At 40.0% G+C, this 21,492-nt stretch overlaps 2 protein-coding genes and 1 long non-coding RNA gene across 13 annotated transcripts in view; 1 reads left to right on the top strand and 2 right to left on the bottom strand.

The window, feature by feature from the left end:
• The window catches only part of LOC121718788 (NACHT, LRR and PYD domains-containing protein 3-like), a 1,510,793-nt gene that overhangs the window by 869,026 nt on the left and 620,275 nt on the right, over positions 1-21,492 (top strand). The window lies entirely within an intron of this gene.
• LOC121719082 overlaps positions 1-21,492 on the bottom strand; it is a 530,903-nt gene that overhangs the window by 278,889 nt on the left and 230,522 nt on the right. The window lies entirely within an intron of this gene.
• On the bottom strand, positions 13,212-19,494 carry LOC121718890. Of its 2 annotated transcripts, none has more exons than XM_042104304.1 (11): positions 19,274-19,494; positions 18,345-18,439; positions 18,122-18,218; positions 17,902-18,036; positions 17,627-17,766; positions 17,375-17,511; positions 17,198-17,291; positions 16,771-17,106; positions 16,344-16,506; positions 16,125-16,252; positions 13,212-15,781 (listed from the first exon to the last, which is right to left on the bottom strand). In XM_042104304.1, exons 1-11 carry the CDS (start codon positions 19,341-19,343, stop codon positions 15,458-15,460), a joined length of 1,719 nt encoding a protein of 572 aa, XP_041960238.1. In that variant the 5' UTR covers positions 19,344-19,494; the 3' UTR covers positions 13,212-15,457. The 2 variants fall into 2 exon arrangements, with proteins under 2 accessions (XP_041960238.1, XP_041960236.1); XM_042104302.1 differs by having other exon boundaries at positions 17,627-17,772; positions 19,274-19,493.

Genomic DNA, 21,492 nt, shown 5'->3' with positions numbered 1-21,492 from the left:
GAAATTTGTAACCGCTGAAACTTTTCGTAGTGTTTGGACCAAATCCAATATGGCGGAGGTCCAATATGGCGGAGAGTGACGAGATAGAAGTCGATGAACTCGGGATGGTCCAAGGACACAGACACTACCTCAATTGTGAAATCAGACAAAAGAGTCAAGGATCACACGCATGAACGCATGTCCAGCGTTGAACTGGTGGTGGCGCTAGAGTGTTCAATGTATATGCATAAAATTTGCTGTGAGTGATTGGGACAGTGTCGTGACTAATGGTATTTAGTTTTGTTATGTGAACTCAAAGTGCCACGGAGATGTTAGTCCACTTCCTGTTTGGTGGCTTCATCACCATATTTGATTGGCTGTCACGAGCAAACAAAAATGAAATTAAAAAATCTGACCAGTATCGTTTGTGCGGCTCGGTCTGAAGATCATCTCCTCCAAGTTCTGTGAAAATCGGATGAAATTTGTAACCGCTGAAACTTTTCGTAGAGTTTGGACTAAATCCAATATGGCGGAGTTCCAATATGGCGGAAAGTGACGTAATAGAAGTCATTGAACTTAGGTCAGTCCAGGGATTCCAACAGTGCCTGATTTGTGAAAATCGGATGCACCGTTCAATCTTCACATGCGTTAATGCAATCCAGTTTTGACCCATTGGTGGCGCTAGAGTGTTGGGCATAGAGTTCTGTAAATTGGTGAGAGTGATCATGGGACAATGCTGAATCAGTGTACCAAATTTCTATTACCAAACTTTAGACCCAGCGATTCAATTTTCGGCCAGATTTTGACCTGTTGGTAGCGCTAGATGGCTGGGTTTAGAGGTCCGTAAATAAGTGTGAGTGGTCAGTGGAGTGTCCCGAAACTTTCTGCCAAAAAATCTGAACTTTTTAGCCAGGTGTTCTATGGGCTGCCATAGACTCCAATGGCAGATATATAATAATAATAATAGGAAAAGCTAGTAACTCAATGGGTGCCTTCGCTGCTTGGACCCCAATAATAACTAGATGTACCGTCAGAGCGATACAAAATATGACCGCTGCCCAGTCCAGCACATTTTTTCCACAAAAATAAATCACGCTGAAAGGCCTATATGATTCTAACTGTATCACTAAATTGCATTATCCACACTCAATTCTCACTGATATCTGCTAGACAAGTACCAAAACATGATTAGTTCATAGATTTCACATGTAAAATTCATTTTATACAACCCCACCTCCATCTTGCCTGTTCATAATTCTGAGAAATTATTGAAATGTGTGCATGTACATGTTTACATGTACATGCACACTACATGACAGGTCACTAGGCAAGGTATTGCAAAAATTGACAAGTCGGGGCTGCCAGGTAAGCTCAAGCTGTGGTGTTTGCAGTTTGGTTTGTTGCCTCGGCTATTGTGGCCATTGACAGTTTATGAAGTTCCTCTGTCAAAGGTAGAGAGGTTGGAAAAAATGATCAACTCCTTTGTCAGAAAATGGCTCGGAGTCCCACGCTGCTTAAGCAGTGTAGCCTTGTATGGGAAGGGTATTGTAGAGTTGCCAATATCTAGTCTGACAGAGGAATTTAAGTGTGCGAAGGCTAGATTGGAATTGACTCTTACTCAGTCCAAGGACCCAGTGGTGAGGAAAGTTGCACCCACAGTTAATGCAGGGAGGAAGTGGAACCCAGAGCAGGCAGTTAAGCAAGCTCAATCAGCATTGAAGCATAGGGATATAATGGGCCATGTGCAGCACGGGCGGAGGGGTCTAGGGGTGGGTGTAAGTAAACCCTTGTGGAGTAAGGCTTCTGCAGGAGAAAAGAGGAAAATGGTAGTGGAGGAAATGCATAGACAGGAGGAGGCTATAAGATGTACTAAGGCAGTGTCGCAGGCAAAACAAGGGCAGTGGGTGAACTGGGAAGGGGTGGAAAAAAGACGGATTAAATGGAAAGATCTATGGGGCATGGAAGCTGGTAGGATCAGATTTATGTTAGGTGCTACATATGATGTGCTCCCATCTCCCAAGAATTTAAGTCAATGGTTTGGTGAGGATGATAAATGCATACTTTGCTCGTGTGTGGGCAGTCTCCACCATATCCTATCAGGATGCAAGGTAAGTCTCACCCAGGGGTGGTATACGTGGCGTCATAACCAGGTATTGAAATGTGTGGCAGTGGCAATAGAGGATAAAAGGAGAGAAGTCAATTCATTAGCAGCTAGTAAAGGGGTAAGGCAAATTAACTTTGAACGTCAGGGGGATAAACCTTGATCCGCGAAGGCCAGGTGTAAAACCGGCCAGTTGAAAAATGGGGCGGGCTGGGAAATGAAGGTTGATCTTGGCCAGCAGATGGCGGTACCTCCACATATAGTGAGTACTAAGCTACGACCCGACGTAATTCTATGGTCGGATTCAGAGAAGATAGTTTACTTAATTGAACTTACTGTTCCTTGGGAAGACAGAGTGGAAGTGGCCAATGAGCTGAAGAGAGCTAAATACACTGAAATAGCAGAGGAGGCAGCTAAGCGAGGTTGGAGTGCACGATTAAGGCCTATTGAAATCGGTGCACGTGGGTTTGTGGCCAGATCTGCTATTGGCTTGCTGTCTGAATTGGGCATTTGTGGTCGAAGTCTAAGGCAGGTGGTTAGTAACATGTCTTTAGCAGCAGAACGGGCAAGCGAATGGTTGTGGGTAAGGAGAAATTACCCTTCCTGGGGCGCAAGCTAAGGTAAGCTAACTGGCTCATTTGTTTTGTGTTTGTGATGGACTGTGCCTAGGTTGATGGTACTTGGTTAAGGTTTTTTATGGTTTATGGTTCAGTCCGCATCAACGGGACGGACCAACCTAGCCAACTTAGACCATGCCTAGGTTGGTTAAGGGTATTTGGTAATATGGTGGCAGCATGGGGCGTAAGCTAACTGGCTAATTTTTTTTGTGTTTGTGATGGGCTGTGCCTAGGTTGATGGTTGGTTGGCCAGGGTTTTTATGGCGATGGTTCAGTCCACATCAACGGGACGGACCAACCTAGCCAACCTTGACCATGCCTGGGCTGGTTAAGAGTATTTTGGGTACTGGATATTTCAATGTGGTAATATGGTGGCAGCATGGAGGGGAGTGTCTCCAGGACGCTGGTTTCACTGTTAAGCCTTCATGAGGTGTCGTGGGCCTAACTTAACGAAACATCGGTGAATGAGGGTGCCCACTTGATAACCCCAATGACATGCCGCATACTATATACTGCTGTTGGATGGGCCATTTGTATTGTGCTTGTGACCATTTGTTGGCGGATTTGTGGGTAGTGTGCTTTTTAAAGTTAAACTTGAGCAGGGGCTTCTGAATGTGTTTTTACCTTGGATTTTGGCACAAGGGATTTTAACATCTAATCCTGTGTATTAATGTAATGTGTGTGTGTGTGTGTGTGCGTGCTTGTGTGTGTGCCTGCGTATGTGCCTGTGCATGCAAGCGTACATATGTCTACTGTGTGAGTATGTGTCATACGTATGATTACTGTGAATGTATGTGTGTGTGTGTGTATCTGTTTGTGCACATGTGTGCACATGAAATGGGTTAACATGACCCCTGGAGGCAAACATACGGAAAAAAAATCTTCATCCTAGTCCCTACAGTTCTCAAGATATTCACAGAGAACTGTGTCTGCCCTACCCTCCTTTCGGGGGGTCCAGTCCAGCGAGGGGGCAACAGATCAAAACGAAAAACGACGGTTCCATGCTATCCATGTGGGGTTACATGCCCACCAAGTTTTGTGTACCCTGGTCTTTCAGTGTCCCGGGAATCCTTGTTGGTGTACGTCACTAAATGTACACATACATTATTTTATTGTAAGGCCCCCCATGAACGAAAGTACACATAACTTGGCATGCATTCGGAGGATGTCATAATGATCCTACACTTTTAATTTCGTGCAGTTTTGACCTTGTCAGCTAGAGATATTGTGATGAAAACACCTAATTTTTTGCTTTTTAATTTTTAACTAGGTGGCGCTATACATGAAATAAGTGGTAATGGGATGGGTTGACATGCCCCCTTAAGACCAACATACATAAAAAAGGTGGACCTCCTAGGCCCTACGGTTCTCGAGATATTCACAGAAAACTGTTGGTGTATAGTAACATAAATTAATTTATTGTGTGGCCCCCCATGAACGGAATTCCACAAAACTTGGCGTGCATACAGAGGGTGTCATAATGATCCCACACTTCCAATTTCGTGCAGTTTTGACTATGTTAGGTCACAGATACCTGTGATTACAACACCTCATTTTTACTTTTTTGTGTTTAACTAGGTGGCGCTATACATGAAATGAGTGGTTATGGAATGGGTTGACATGGCCCTTTGCGATAAACATAAAAAAAAAAGGTCCTCCTAAACCCTACGGTTCTCGAGATATTCACAGAAAACTGTGTCTGCCCTACCCTCCTTTCGGGGTGTCCAGTCCAGCGGGGGAGGCTACAGATCAAAACGAAAAACGATGGTTCCATGCTATCCATGTGGGGTTACATGCCCACCAAGTTTCGTGTACCCCGGTCTTTCAGTGTCCCGGGAATCATTGACGGAAATTTTTTCGAGCTCACAAGCCAACGGCGAGTTGCTAGGCTAGCCCTGGCAGCAAATGTAATTTGTTGCCGCTAGGGTGCGTCTAGATTTCTAGGCTAGAACTCTGTGTCAGTGTGTGTATCAAACAAATTCAAAAGTATTCCTGGGATAACATTGACACATGGGCACCCTCTACAGGTGGTTTTCCACATCATTAGTATATCACCAGTGTTTTTGTTTGTTTGTTGTTGTTGTTGTTCATACCACTCACTACTTTCTGGGTACTATATGTTTTTGTTTATGTTTATGTAATTTACACTTTTGTCCAAAGCGACTAACAATAGAATAGTTAACAGTAAACAATTATACAAATTTGGTAAGGCTACATTAAGATAAGTAATGACAACAATTACCAGTATGTCAATACGTTATCAGTGAAATAATGAAAATAAACAAATAATAGTTAGTAATAAACATATACATTAAACTCTGTAATGATCTGATAATATCATATACATTACACTCCGTATAGAGCTGATTATATCATATAATTACACTCTGCATAAAGCTGATTATATCATATAATTACACGCTGTATTGTACTGAAAATATCATAACATTATATCATATGTTGCTGATTATATCTGGGACGCTAGATACCACTGTTTAATGGAGGTGTAGTGGACCTAATTCAATGAAACGCCTATATGAAGGAAGGTGCCTGCTTAACCCTCGGTGAAACTGTTCTCGATTTTTTGCATCAAATTTAATTGTTTGTACACTGATGATTGTGATGATGATGAGGATGGGAGCTGGTGAATTTATTACATTGTAATCATTAAAATATATCAATGTATTTAAACAAAAATAGATTATGTGTTTATCAAACAAATAAATTGTTGTTGGAGGAGCAACTGGTAAAGCATCTGTTACTGTGATGGTGTTTGGCTGTGTGAGGACACATTGGTATAAATGGGATTGGGACAGCACTTCACGAGATCACATGTTACCTTGGCGACCTTTAATAGCATAGATGTTGCCGACACTTGCCCGCAGTGTCGGCGCTAGGGCAGGGCATTCGAGGGCCATGCCCCTAGCGGTCATTAATGCCCCTCCTACCAAAGGTCATGGTGTGGCAAAAAAATATCCCTTCTAGTTATTCATTTAAAGGAACCGTATGTAAGAAATGTATTTCAATTAATCATAAAATGGCCCTGATATGTCACTAGACATTAAGTAATCATGTTCATTTCAAATACTTATATCACTGACAACAGTAGTCCGGCCAGGATATTGTCATTTAAAAAGTGAAGTTGCAGCCCTCAACTGATGTTGATGTTGTGTTTTGTCATGTCATGTTGTGTTTTGGCCTGATGCGCCACCCTCCACCTATCTACTAATCACAAAGTCGGTAGTGTTTCGGCATCTGGGTTGGCAACCTCGAGTCAGGGGGGAGGGGGAGGGGATACATAGCTCTACAGTAATTTGAAAGTGATTGCAGTACCAGTTTTGGCCACAATCTTACATATGGTTCCTTTAAACCTTTTAATGTCAGCCCCACCGGCACCGACCTCGCTTACAGTGCCCCCCTCCTCCCCCCAGTATTATACAATCAATTGTATGCACCATAACATGAGGCACCACAGTCGTGGCACTCTTGAAGAAGCAAAGATATTGAGGCGTGATCACCGAATAATCAAACGTTTTGTTGCAAATAGTCAAAAGGGTTGCAAGAAACATGTGGAGAAGAAAAAGTCGCATAATAACTGCTAGAGACGTGAGAATAATTAAACATGAAGTTACCAGGAACCCATTGACATCCAGTGCGGCCTTATTCCAGAAATGCAACCTACCTGGAGTGTCCAGAAGTACAAGGTGTTCAGTGCTCAGAGACATGGCCCAGGTAAGGAAGGCTGAAACACGACCACCACTTAAGATTCATAAGTTTAACGTCAAGACTGGGCCAAGAAATATCTGAAGACAGATTTTTCAACGGTTTTATAGACAGATGAGATAAGAGTGATTCTTGACGGACAAGACGGATAGACGCGTGGCTGGATCACTAATGGGTACAGAGCTCCACTTAGTCAGACGCCAGCAACGTGGAGGTGGGGTACTGGTATGGGCTGCTATTGTTAAGGATGAGCTAGTTGGACCTTTTCGGGTTAAAGATGGACTTAAAATCAACTCCCAAAGCTACTGCCAGTTTTTAGAAGATACTTTCTTCAAGCAGTGGTACAGAAAAATCTACATCCTTCAAGAAGGCCATGATTTTTATGCAGGACAATGCTCCATCAGATGCATCCAAGTACTCCACTGCATGGCTAGCCAGCAAAGGCTTTAAAGATGACAGAATAATGACATGGCCCCCTTCTTCACCTGACCTAAACCCATTGAGAACTTGTGGACCCTTCTTAAATGTGAGATTTACAGTGAGGGAAGACAATACACCCCTTTGAACAGCATTTGGGAGGCTGTGGTTGTTGCTGGACAAAATGTTCATCATCAACAGATCAATAAATTAACAGACTCCATGGATGGAAGGCTCATGACCGTTATTGAAAAGAAGGGTGGCTATATTGGTCACTGAATATTTCATGAAGTGTTTATTTGTACATTTTGTGTTGTTTATTTTTTATTCTTACTCTAGGAAATGAAAATAAACAAGTGGAGTGGGAAAATTTTAGTTTTTTATTTAGTTGCATAATAATTCTGCACACCAATAGTTGCCTAATAATTCTGCACACATAGATTTTCTCCTGAGAAAGCCAAAACTCACTTTCCCTTTCTTAAATATTCAGGTTTGAGGTTTATTAACATTTTTGATTGACTGAGATCATTGTATTTGTTCAAAAATACAATTAATCCTCAGATATACAACTTGCCTAATAATTTTGCACACAGTGTATACATCGTTTTAAAGCTAAGAGTATCAGGAATTGATCAATGTTAACCTTTCTATGACAAAAAGTGTTTTGTGCATTACTGTATATTTGATTGATAATATTTAATGCAAAAACTGTAACTGAAATGAAATAAAATGAAATGAACGGGTAGAACGCATTATTTTGGTCTTTTCAAGTTGCTGGTTGGAATCGAAAAGGATAGAACAGTTCGTCTGTCCGTCGATATCATAGGCATAACATGGATTTAGAAAATGCATTCAGAATATGTTTGTATCACAAAGCTATTCAACCAGCAGAGGGCAATAGCCAGCATGCCCAGGGATGGACTCACCTGGAAGACAATACCTGATTACCTATTGTCCTTTGTTCTCGTGTGTATCACCTGTGTTAACTGTTCTTAGTTGAACTATTGAAAGCCTCTGTTTGTTTTGCTTCTTGCTGAGTCTTGATTATAGTAAAATATGTACTTGTTTTTGAGTTCTTCAGTAAAAGCCTTGAACCTCCTTCTTATCGTTCTGTGACTCGGCATTAGTGATGGCAAAGTAAAGCCTCATGAACCAGCAAAGCCTTCAATCCAATAGACCTCTTAAGTTCACCTACAAAAAAGAACCAAAACGGCCATCTTTGCCCATTTAAGGAAATCCACTTGTTAATTGAAGCTAACTACCTATGGCAAATTGCATTGCAAGTTAGCTCTGGGGTAGCAAGGCAGAGGACAAAAGTGTGTTCAGGAAAACGTCTGCATTTCAGACTTTTTCATCCCGCGAGAGTTTAACAGGTGCGATAATTCACAATCCCCATGTTATTTTCCCACTGCACTGTGTCATGAATTTCACATCGATTAGCTACCCTCTTATCTTTGGTTGTCGGGTATGAATTCATGTATACAAGAATCACTGAATAAATAAGCGTGGACACTGCATAAATAAGAAAAAAAGTCATTGCCTTCACAATATCCATAATAAAATAATAATGAAGTTGGTGTTACGAATTAACTTCAAAACATATGAAAAGGTAACATAAGAAAGTCACAGGGTTTTGGTGTTACGGATTTTTTTTAACATTTATTTGTCTATATGCTGTGGTGGAAGTTAATAACAGGGATTTTCCTGGTGGTTAAAGTGTGGGTCAGAAAAAAACATGAGATGGTTGCAACATAGATAGGACAGGAAAAGACAAAACATCTTTCTTACTGGTGGTAAAAGGGGTGTTTGCCTGCCTCCCATTCCTGGGGCACAGGCCGCTCCGAAGAAAAGTTAAACGTGAGTCTTCCGGGGAAACTAACTAAACTATACTCCCTAAACCTATAACTAAAAACGTGCAGGAAATGTACAACCGCTCAACTAAAAAAAGTAACAATACCAAAACGATTAACAAAGTGCTTTAGACCATAATTTACAGTTAACAAACAAACCAGTTAACAACCGTGTCTGAACAAAGCACTCTGGATAAAATCATGCATTTTGCTTGCAAAAGGCTAGCCTGGCGAGCCAGACCCACATTAAAATGTAGGGTCTGGGCACTCACCGTTCGCAGTGCTCAGTCCGAGGGGCGGGATAATCAGTTGTCTTTCAAATTCCCTCTGCACGCAATAGGACGCAATAGGATATTTGTTTTCAAGTAGCAGGGAATTCAAGCCAAACCGTTGCAACTCTGCCATCAATCATTATGTTAAACCCACCAAACGACTCTATACACGATTTCAATGTCCTGATTAAGTTTCGATTTCTGGAGCTCACAAGCCAACGGAGAGTTGCTAGACTAGCCCTAGGGCGCGTCTAGATTTCTAGGCTAGCAAAAGGCCGTTACTCTCTCAAAACACTTACAACATGCAGCAAAAGCAAATCTTGCCTTCAAACACTACAACTTGTTGCCAATTCAAAACTCTTTAATCAATCATTACACACTGGACAACAAAATTCAAAATCTAGTTCTCAAAATGAGCATTTTTGCTATGTCTGTTCCATTACTTTCCCATTTTTCTAGTATCAGAAACACTGTGAAAAGACAAAATGTACTGAATAAAAATGTTTATTCATTCCTCCCAAGATGTAACTGTCATTGACATGTAAGACATACAGTAAACACCTAGCAAGACAAATTTCATTGAACTACAACTTGTCATTTTCATCGAAATAGACCTATAGTAAACACCTTTTGTACTGTTTTCTCCACCAAATAGGCAATACAGTACTTTGTCTAAATGTGCATTAGATCCATACTTGCTAATAGCAACACAGAACAGGCATCTCTTATGTATAATGAATGATTGCTGATTTAACAATTGTGCAAAGGAGTTTCACACAGGTGTATCAGAGATTCAGACTTATGCAAGGAATCTATACCACCTGTGAAAGGATGTTTTCCTTTTGTTTAGCATGGGAAAACCAATAGAGTTTGGGGCTTTTGAATGACACCTGCACTCAGGGTGCGATTTGTGTAAAAACCAGAGGGGGGGATGATTTTGAATAAGTTTGTAAACCCCCCCCCAAAAAAAAAATAACGAACGATTCATAGCCTAGTAATGTCATGGCTAATAATACCCTATATTATTTTTGCGAGGAGAGAGGAGAGAGAGAGAGAGAGAGAGAGAGAGAGAGAGAGAGAGAGAATCATCTTGGAATTGGCCGGCTTTTCTACTAGTGGGCCGGCCCTCAGTCAGGCAGTCATCCGTGTCACAATTGAAACACACACACCCAGTCTCCACCTACACACACAATAGGGACAGGGCAGGCCAAGAGAAGCACAGAAAACTACACTGAACTCACCCCAAACTCTATAGGTTTCCCTGGGCTAAACAAAAGGAAAATATCTATTCACAGGTGGTAGAGATTGGAATTGGTTATTTTGAACAGTTTCACCTGCATGCAAGACTGATATTCTACCCATGAAACAAAGAACATGAGAAAGATCAACAATAAACCACAGCCAATCATAATAGCATGCCAGAGTACACAGCCAATCATAATAGCATGCCAGAGCACACCGACATGGAATGTTATTTATTCATTTTATGTTGGCTAGGGTGTGAGTGGGAAAGTGAGATGGAGAAAATACTCAGAATTAAACACACAAACTACAGAGAGAGAATGTTTGTTTGTGTGTGTGTGTGTGTGTGTGTGTGTGTGTGTGTGTGTGTCTTGCCATTTATATATTCATTCTACATGCTTCACTAAGTATGTGCAACAGGGAGATCAAATCTCTTCTTGAGAACTATGTGTGCACCAGTATATACACACGCACGCACACACACAAACACACACACACACACACACACACACACATCACAGGGTCAGCCCTTCCATGTTCCATGTTGCAAAGACCAGACAAAGATCAACAATAAAGCAGATCCTGTCTAATAGCACACATACCAGAGACATGGGATGAGTTTGTGATGATGGATCCCACCCAAGAGTTATTTATTTTATATTTATTCCACTGCTTGGTTGAATTTCCCATTGTCCTACGTAATTTAGAACGACCATTAACCGTATGTTATCTGCACACCTATGAAGTAAATCCATTTTTTTGGCCGTATCACACTTGTATATTAATTCGCCGAACTCGTTGTGAAGTTTAAATGAACTGTCATGTTGCATCCGAGCTGTAAAATGCAGACGTTCAGAACATTGCAACATTGTAGCATATGACGGAGGTGGCTTTTAGCTAGATGGATGACAGCAGGCTAAGTAAAATAGCGATGTTTCAAAGCTAAAGTTCATCAGAATCTTGGGATACGCCCGCTTGACAACGGGAGAGATAGAACTAACGACTGGCCTTTGGCCTTAGCAACCATCCATTTAGAACTAGTAACGGCAGTTTGTCCTGTGAGTTGAGAAATTAGTTGATATGTGTCGGAAGAAATTAGTTCTACAAACAAGACAGTTTTAGCGATTAAAACGTTTAAATTGTAACAGGAAATGAACACAACGCAAGTGGCAACAGTGGAATAAGCGGGATAATGCTTCGCTTCGCGTCGGGGCCGTTTTACAACCTCGACCGTGCATTAACTTCTGTGAACAGACCACCGTGTCGTCCATTATCCCTTACTTATATATCGTAACTCCCCCTATTTCCACCGGTCCCGTATTTCCACCGTCTTGCGTGTATGTGTCACTTAATATCCATTTCTATACAAACCAAGACAGCGGACTCCTATAGAAACGCAACCACGCACAACATAGGTGTATCTAAATTAGCTATGTACCAAAAAGGACATTTTACCGTGACTCGAGGAGCTGTAAACAGTGTTGTAAGGCTGCGTGTACACAACCGCTTGGAGCTCCAGTGGAATTTTAATTTCACGACGAGAATTCTCGGTCTATTCTAACCGTCCATGTGCCGTTGAAACGGTGTAAATAGGCGACCCATCAGGCCAGCACTATAACTCCGAGCGTGGTAAACAAAATCGGATATTTCAGGCAGTAAATGCTCCAGTTAGGAACCAAACCAGATTTTGTTCAAATCTACACAACTATGGCTACTGAAAAATGTAAGGTTCATTTAGTAAATGTTATTTTGAAGTGTTAAAAAACATCGTTGTTTTAGAATTTCTGAACAAAAGTGGTGATAATTGGGGGTGTTACGAGTATAGGCTGCTTGCCTTTATCTGGACAGAGAGGGAGAGAGAGAAAGAAAGAAAGAGAGAGAGAGACTTTTTAAAATCCCTTTTATTGAGCCATACTATGGATCAATTACTCAATCCCCATTAATACACACAGTAAACCAGTGGTACAGAATGTTGTTTCACCATTTAAAAATCAGTCTTCCATCATCAGCTAAATGGATCAAGCCTTTACCCCATTTACGTCCAAATCAACTAAGGTTATTTGTAATGTGGAAGAAGGCATATTCCACTCTGACCCTACACTCCACACTACAAAATTTACAGTGTTAAAACAACTCTGTAAGAGTCAATTTTAACACTAGATCAGTGTTTATTTTGTCCCAATCTTGTCAGAGTTAATTTAACACTCTATCGAGTGTAAATAATCCAACTCAGATACAGTGTTGGAACACCTCTGTATAGAGTTAAAATGAACACTTAGAGGTGTTAACTTTCTGTTACACTAGAGTGTAGAGTTAAATTTCAAATCTGTTTCAGTGTTTATTTTACACTAATTTGTGTTGGAACACCTCTATATATAGTTAACAATTAACACCAGGAGGTGTTAACTTCCTGTTACACTAGAGTGTAGAGTTAAATTTCAAATCTGTTTCAGTGTTTATTTCACACTAATTTGTGTTGGAACACCTCTATATATAGTTAACAATTAACACCAGGAGGTGTTAACTTCCTGTTACACTAGAGTGCAGAGTTCAATTTCAAATCGGCTTATGGGTTAATTTTACACTAATTAGTGTTATTATTTGCTACTGAATAGTTTGGTACAATACTGATTAATACAACAACATTTTCTGAAAATAATTGTTATTTAGTTATATAAGTTATTTAGCTAAAAAACACCATACACTGAACTCTTGCAGAGATTTTATTGCAAAATCGAATACCAGTACAAAACATTACATTAGCACAGGTGGCAATGGGGGACCAAGTAAATGTTTTCATCAGAATTGTAAGACAATTGCTTGTCAAAAGCTTTGTGGTAAAATAAGTCATCAATGCTTACAATATGAAACGGTCCAGGTCTCTCTTCTATACAAAATGCACTGAAATGGTCATGAAACCCCAAAGTCACAACTTCACAAAGAACAAGATAAGCACAGTTATCTTTCAAAATGATATTGACAATTCTTTTGAACACAGGCATATCAGACTGAACGCCACAGCACACAAATAAACTCAAATGATACTCACTTCCAAAATATTTTACCCAGCTAGTTGTATGGGCATCATATTGTGAGCTGATATTAAGACACTGACATATAACTTCATATCCCTCCAAATTAGAAACCACTTCAATATGTATTGGTCCATGCTCAAATCTTTCAAAATTAAATGTTTCCCAGTAAAAGGCCATCTGTGACTGATGTGCCTTCACCATAGTTTTGGTTACATTTTTGAAGTTCTTAACGGAGCGTTTGAAAAAATTATGCTTAGCCTCGAACCTCATACACCAAACATGAAGGAGGGGGCCTATTTTTCTAATACAACGGGGATAGTGAACTAAAAAATGGTGCTTGGGTATGAGTCGTTTGCTTGGGAATACAGTCTTGAAAAGGCTATGGTGCTCTGAAATTAAATGCTTTAGAAAACAAGCCATGCCTTCAGTTACACGAGGGGAGAACACAATATATACAATTTGTAACAGAAGTAAAAATAAGTGCCATACAGAACTTGTACTTTCAAAGAGATCTCCAAATATGAGAGGTGTGTTGCGCAATAAACACCATGCTTGACATGCATTTAGACCAAGATCTTTGCTATCATCCATTTTCAAAGCAGTTGGTCGATTTTTTCTTTCCAGGTATCCATAATTGAAAGCATGAATCCGTTCACACAAATCAGTTAGCGTAATTGTTTTGGTATCAACCAAATGCTGATAAACAAGTTTTAGTTCATACTGGGCCACACCCTCTAGGACATCATGCATGATGTCCACAGCAAAGTTCTCACAAGAATGGTAATAGGTAAGTCTATTAAACAAACAATCTCTCTTCAGACCAAAACTTGACAATAACTGTGGATTTTCCCTTAAACTGCTGCAGTGTTGAGAGTGAAGTTCTTTAGAACGAAACACAATGCCAGGTTGATCTTCAGAAAAGATCCTCTGAAAAGCTTCCTTCTCGGCTAAACAAAAACGACAGCAGTATGTGGCACTGAATGATTCAACGTAGCCCAGTATACTATGAAGTGCAAGGTTGTCTCCAGTGATCTGCACAACACTCCCTCTTAATGGGCTATCAGATACTGGGGTAGGTACACCATCTGTTTCCAGACGTTTCAAATCATCGACTAAAGGTTTCAGAATAGCATCAAAACCATACTTTTTAATGTCATCCGTGTGAAAAAGCAAAAGTAGTTGAATGTTCATTAATACAGAGTTAAATTTAGGAGGAAGATTTCTCAAAATAAAATACATGCAACCAAGTTTGTGGATCCCTTTTTTGGACCCCAAGGGATTAGCTGTTTCGAAATCGTCATAGTATAGCTGAAGCTGTAAAGCACTCTTCTCAAAAGCAAATAATCGGTTACTTTTCACATGTTCACCATCACAAATATCTTCATAAAAGCAATCTTTGTTTTCTTTGATCTGCTGAAAGGCCTTTAGTATTTCTTGGTTACTGAACATAGACTGAATCGTTTTTAGGACTGGGACATATATACACTTATCAGTAACAGGAACCTGACTGTACATCCCAGTTTTTTTGTCACGTCTAACATCAAATCTAACACCTAGGACATATTCTACTGGTTGCACAATTTTCCACTTGTCTGTATAGTATCTTTGTCTTTTAGCTTCTGTATTGAATTTTGTCAATGGATTTTCAATTGAACGGAAACATCTCTCAACTGTCTCACAAAGCTCTGATGGAATATTACTAAGAATGGTCTCCTTTGTTTTTGTTTGTATGTCTTCAACCAATTCCTCAACTGCCTCAACTACTGCCTGAACAGTGCTATGAGCTACCATTTTAGCTTGAAACTGTGCAACTAAAGACCCACACATATCATTCAAGTTAATCTCACCCCCAGAAGAGCCCTGCTTTATCAAACTTCCACTTTCATCCTCATTACATACAGCTAGATCATTGTCAAAGGTGTGCAGAACTCCATCATGACGATCACATCCACTGTCCGACTCAGAGAGACCCTCACTCTCGTTTCTCCCACCATCTATTTGACAGGAACTGAAAGAAACTTTATTTCCATGAATCTGAACTAAATGCTTTTTAAAGCCAGAGTAAGTTCCGAACACTGATGTGCATCCACCCTCTGCACAATTAAGACGCAAATATTTTCCTGGATATAGGCCATGATGAAACTTTAAATGGCGGCAAATTGAATATGTATTTGAATGTACGTTTTTGCAAACAAAACAAGTAAACATAACTTATGTACTATTACTTCTTCAAATTTAGAAACCTGGCCCTAAGTTCCCTCACTCTTGGCTTTTCTCTGACCATACCAACATCGATGTTGTACACAGCTGTTTGTATGAAAGTGTAAAAACCATCAAGGGCCTCACTATATGACGTTCCAAAAACAAAGTGTGTTTTGAACAGCTCGTCAAATGCTGCTACTGATGTCTGTGCTCTGCATGGAATTGCCTTGCTATCCACGATGATGTAGAACTTCTGTATCTTGTTCTTCTGTTCGCCAATGCAGAGCAGAAAGGGCTGAGACGGTTCGAGATTGGTCAAGAAGATTTGAATGCTTGCACCAACCTGCAAAACCAACACAAAAAAAGGAACTCACTATGCATTAAGATATTCCAACTCAATATTTGCAGTCAATTATCTGTAGTTTTTCTCAATTGTGTTTTTTTTCCTCTCAATCCTTTTCTCCACACTATATTTACTTATTACAGACAAATGTCTCCCTACGCTAGGGTTTGTGTTCAAATTAACAAATTAGGTTCAAATACAAGTTTTGTACAGATTGTGACACAAAAAGATTCAAGAGTTTATTTATGGCAATAAATTACCGTTTTACAAGTTCTGCAACCCTTAGTTGTTCTGAACAGGCAGCCTATTTGCTTAGGAAGAACTGTTAACATTAAGAACTTACCTGCAGATACCTCACCAAGTAGTCCTCTGCTTGGAGGGCACTGATTTTCGCAGACTTCTTGTGGCCCTTAGATGTTGGAGGAATGAGATGCAGCAGCAAGCACAGTGAAGCAATGTCACGGTCCCATCCTAAGCAGTTTAGTGTTGACAAAGTAAGCAGTGTTACAAGTATGAAACAGGAAGTAAAGACTGATAACATTTTCAAATGAGCTCAACCTACCACCATCATTTCCTTGTGCAGAGCTAAGGAGCTCCTCAACATGTAGAGTTGGTACTAGCCCCTTAGCATCTTCAGTGATGTGTGGTCTGAAAAACGTTGGCCATCTGGCTAAGAACTTCCCTGATGCCTCCTCTCCAAAAAGCATCAGAAAGTCCTGCTCAATCTAATATTAAAACAATAGAATGTTAATACATGGTACTCGGCCCTTCTACCCATAGAGTATTTAATACCCACACTTTTACGGAACTAAGCATTAACGTGATGTACTTGATGACATTCTCCCATTTCTTAAGTAATGTACAATATTACCATGAAAGCACAAACATTTATAACATTACAGTGCAAATTGGGCATAGCTGAGCACATCTTAACATTAACCTTAATTTTTAATAGCATGATCATATTTCACAATTAAATGTAAACTCACAAGGCCAGGTATGTCAAGAAATCTTGGGAAGGTGTCCAGAACATCTACTGACTTGTCAGGATCACGGACAAGTTTCTGTCTGTGTTCAAAAGTGGCCTTCATTTTCTCCATAACCAGTGCTTCATCGGAAGAATGATTCATCATAGATATTGCCTCTTCGCAATCTCGATCAGTCAACTGTTGTATGGTAGAAACCGAGTCTCTTGCAGCCTTTGGACCACCATTGCATTGTTCCACTGCTACCCGAGACCTTGAGCCATCAGATAGGCTTCGTTGTACAGTCTTAAGACGCCATGCAATGTACCCAGAGCCTGATGCTGCATCATAAAAGTGTTCCTTTTGGGAATAAAAATATATAAATTAGTCACTTTCAGATTGCTAAATTGACATTTAACAACTGCAATTTAGTTCACAATACCAAACTTACATATCCATGCTTCGACAATGGGTCCTCAAGATATGGGAACAAGGCCACAATGCCTTGGGCATACTTCACTCGAACAGCTTGGGAAGGGATCCGTCTGAAATAATAGTATAAAGTGTTAAAAGTAGGTATTGGGACATCATAAAGGCATTTTGACCATCAAAAACTCTTGAAACATACCCATGCACCTCCACCATGTCAGCAACCAAGATATTCACAAGCTGTCTCCTGGTTCCATCTGACAGTGACTTTGTTTTAGTGTACTCTTGAAAAATCTTCTCCCCCCCTGGCTTTCTTTGAAGAACTTCATTGACCATCTGCACATATAACACATAAACACATACCACAATACACATACAACCAATTACACTCAAACATCAACAATGAACACTCAAGGAAAACAGTAATTTTACATTTATCAAAACTGCTTACATTTTTGACTGCTTCTCTATGACTCTGGTCATCCCTTCTAATTTTCTTGTTTGGAGTCTCACACGGACTGTCATCCAATATAACAGTGGAGGCATCTGAGGGGTATGATGCTTCAGAAGACACTGACATATCCTCTAAATCTAAATCTTGTAAAACAAGAGTTTTATTTAACTTGAATCACCACAATAAGCATATAATGTCAAGAACAATGCATATTTAAAACTTTCATGCAATAGAAAAATATGACATTCCTGCATTACATTACAATTACTTACCATCATTCACATACACCTTGAACAAATCCTCCCCCTTCTCCAACAGTTCAGAAAAGATGTCCGGGTCCACTTCTGTTCCAGAAGAATCTTTGTAAATGACCTCAGCGTCAGGAGGCAGTCCAAATTTTTCTACGACTGCACAGAGCGGCATGTTATCATTAGTACTTCTCAAAGGGTTGCAAAATCAACATGTATTGGTCAGTAATAAAGCATGTTTAACCTGCTTGGTGGAACTGCTGGTAGTCACAGGTCCCATCACTGTTAGTAACCTTGACATATTTCTGCTTTTCTCTGTACTTTACTTTCACAAGCATTCTCTAGAAAAGAAGCTAATTTTAAATGTAACAACAAAGGTATAGTCAAGTTTAGGCTACTAAGATTATAATTAATAATACTACTACTACTACTAATAAGAATAATAATAAATACTTTGTCAATCTTACCCAAGCTAGGAATGACACAAGAAAATCCACAACACTGACAGAGTTGTTATTAGGGTAATTATGACCAAGATAACTGTCAAGATAATTATCCAGTACTGCAAACATAAGAAAATACAGGAGAAATTGACCAGAGCATTCCAAGGAACAATTTAGATCTCAAATTTAGATCACTGCACATTTTATTAAAAAAAACAGAGCTGATGCTGTCTTGCAAAATAGAACATAACTCATGGTTTGTCAATAGCCATATAAAGTTATAGTTCTATCTATACGGCAAACTTGACGATGACGATAAAATCAGAAGGTTCGCTTTGCACCCTTTCACTCGCGTGCACACACATAATCTCTCTCCCTTTCCCTCCCCTTTCCACTGCCACTGCAGTCGACTTACTTCTTCTATCGTAACTGAATGCCAATCTGTTGGCATTTTAGTGCAGGCATGAACTAAAAAAAACCTAATTCGAAAATGTTGCCTTCTATTGGATCATTAATTTGTCTTGGAATGACTGCCCATGTCTACAAGAATTTCGTTAGTCAATCAGATTTAACGTTAGCAACTTCAGACTCCTGAATCTGCCACAGACACTAGCAGCTACAGAATAAAAAACGAAGTTGAGAAAGGCACATATGACTACAAATACACGAGAGGGCTGGATTATTAGTGATCCAATACCTTTTTATCCGACAAAGACCATCGACTACTCACAAATTCGCTAAAATGCAGCCTTATATTACTCCGTTTAACCAAAACTAGCCTGTTGTTAGCTAGCTAGCGATAGCTAACATTTTATCAGTTAGTTCAGTTAGCTGCATCATCGCTAACATACTCCTAGTTAACTAACAATATTCAATCTTCAGTTGTAGGTTAAAAGAAAGAGAAACAATTATTTGGACATATTTGTACAACTATAAAGCAGAGTGTGACTTACCATATACTAGGATTCCATCGAAAAGAAAGATGGCGTCTCTACACCTTGCTGAAATGTGGCTGAAATCCATGAGGTCACGTTAGGAGAGGCGTGGTTTCATAACACTGTAGGAGTTGAGTCCCAAACACTGGCCAATGACACTAACTCTCTTACAAAGTTGACTCCTTAACAGTTAATCTAACTGTTTTCAGTGTAGTTTTAACTCTGTATTTTAACACTTTTGCTTTACACTGGGAAAATAACTCTGAGAATTTTGCTGTGCACTAACCCTTTAAACATTTCCACTAAGTTCACAGATATCCCCTCCTCCCCCAATCAATTCCCTTTCCAAATGGTCAGCTTTGCTTGACCAATTAGAAAGTTCAGGCAGCCGCACAGATCTTTTTTGGCTTTGGAGTACTTGACACCGCAGATGAAAAGTTCTTTCGAGAAGGAAAAGCCTAATCCTTGAAACACTGCCTCCAAAAGATGAAAAAAAGGAAACCAATTGTAAGCAGTCACAAAAACAGTGGAGCATTGTATCCCGCTTATCACACACACACACATACACACACACAGCATCACAGGGTCAGACCTTATACAACACACAGTGGTGGAATGACATTTTGAACAGTTTCACCTGCAGTGTTCAAGAATGAAGTGGAACCAGATTAACCTTTCATCGTGTGTGTGTTGTGTGTGTGTGTGTGTGCGTGCGTGCGTGCGTGCGTGTGTGTCTGTGTCTTACCATTGATATATTTATTCTACATGCTTCACTAATGTGCAACAGAGAGATCAAATCTCTTCCTGAGAACTATGTGTGCGCCCGCAGATACACACAAACACACACAAACACACACACACACACACACACACACACACACATCACAGGGTCAGCCCTTCCATGTTCCATGTTGCAAAGACCAGACAAAGATCAACAATAAAGCAGATCCTGTCTAATAGCACACATACCAGAGACATGGGATGAGTTTGTGATGATGGATCCCACCCAAGAGTTATTTATTTTATATTTATATATAGGCTGCTTGCCTTTATCTGGACTATGTGTGTGGGAGAGAGGGGTGGAACTGACATAGAGTCAGAAACTATATGGCACAATGTGACTGTTCTGTTTGTATAGGCAACAGCCAGTAACTTACGGCCAGCCCTTAGAAAACACACATGTTGCTAACACCAGACAAAGATCAACAATAAATCACATCCAATCATAATAGCACACACAGGCCTACCAGAGACATGGGATGAGTTTGCCATGATGTAGCCCACCCAAGAAGGCTGTTTGCCTTTATCTGGAGAGAAAGAGAGAGAGAGAGAGAGAGAGAGAGAAAGAAAGAGAGAGAGAAAGGGAAAGAGAGAGAGAGACTTTTTAAAATCCCTTTTATTGAACCATACTATGGATCAATTACTCAATCCCCATTAATACACACAGTAAACCAGTGGTACAGAATGTTGTTTCACCATTTAAAAATCAGTCTTCCATCATCAGCTAAATGGATCAAGCCTTTACCCCATTTACGTCCAAATCAACTAAGGTTATTTGTAACTTGGAAGAAGGCATATTCCACTCTGACCCTACACTCCACTAACCCTTTAAACATTTCCACTAAGTTCACAGATATCCCCTCCTCCCCCAATCAATTCCCTTTCCAAATGGTCAGCTTTGCTGGACCAATTAGAAAGTTCAGGCAGCCGCACAGATCTTTTTTGGCTTTGGAGTACTTGACACCGCAGATGAAAAGTTCTTTCGAGAAGGTAAAGCCTTGAAACCATCAGAGAAATCAGAGATGTAGAGAGGTTTTTGGATTGTGTGGGTCTTAAAGGAATTATCCGGGGTAAAATGCACTCTCTACTCACTACCACGTAAGTGTAATGTTGTTTGGAACTGTAGAAGAGGTATAAAAATAGCGTTTTGTAGCGGCGAAATAATATGCCCTTCTCACTTCCACGCTAACGAGTTTTGACTAAAAACGGTAAAATCGAACTTTCTCAAAACACATCCGAATGACATGATTTTGATGTCAACTCAACGTATGTACTCCCAATCATCCGTAAATTGATCTAAAGTGCATTTTACTCCGGATAATTCCTTTAATTTGTGAATTGTGGACCCTTTCTCTGTGTAATCACTATCAACAGTCTGTGTAGTCTATATTTACATTGTACTGACTGAAAAAGCCATGTTAGGGGGTTTGGGGGTATGCTCCCCAGGAGATTTTTTT

The sequence above is a fragment of the Alosa sapidissima genome, chromosome 9 (genome assembly GCF_018492685.1).
Source record: "Alosa sapidissima isolate fAloSap1 chromosome 9, fAloSap1.pri, whole genome shotgun sequence".
Taxonomy (NCBI): Eukaryota; Metazoa; Chordata; class Actinopteri; order Clupeiformes; family Clupeidae; genus Alosa; species Alosa sapidissima.
Note: the sequence above shows the minus strand (reverse complement) of the source record. Positions and strands in the feature narration are given on the sequence as shown.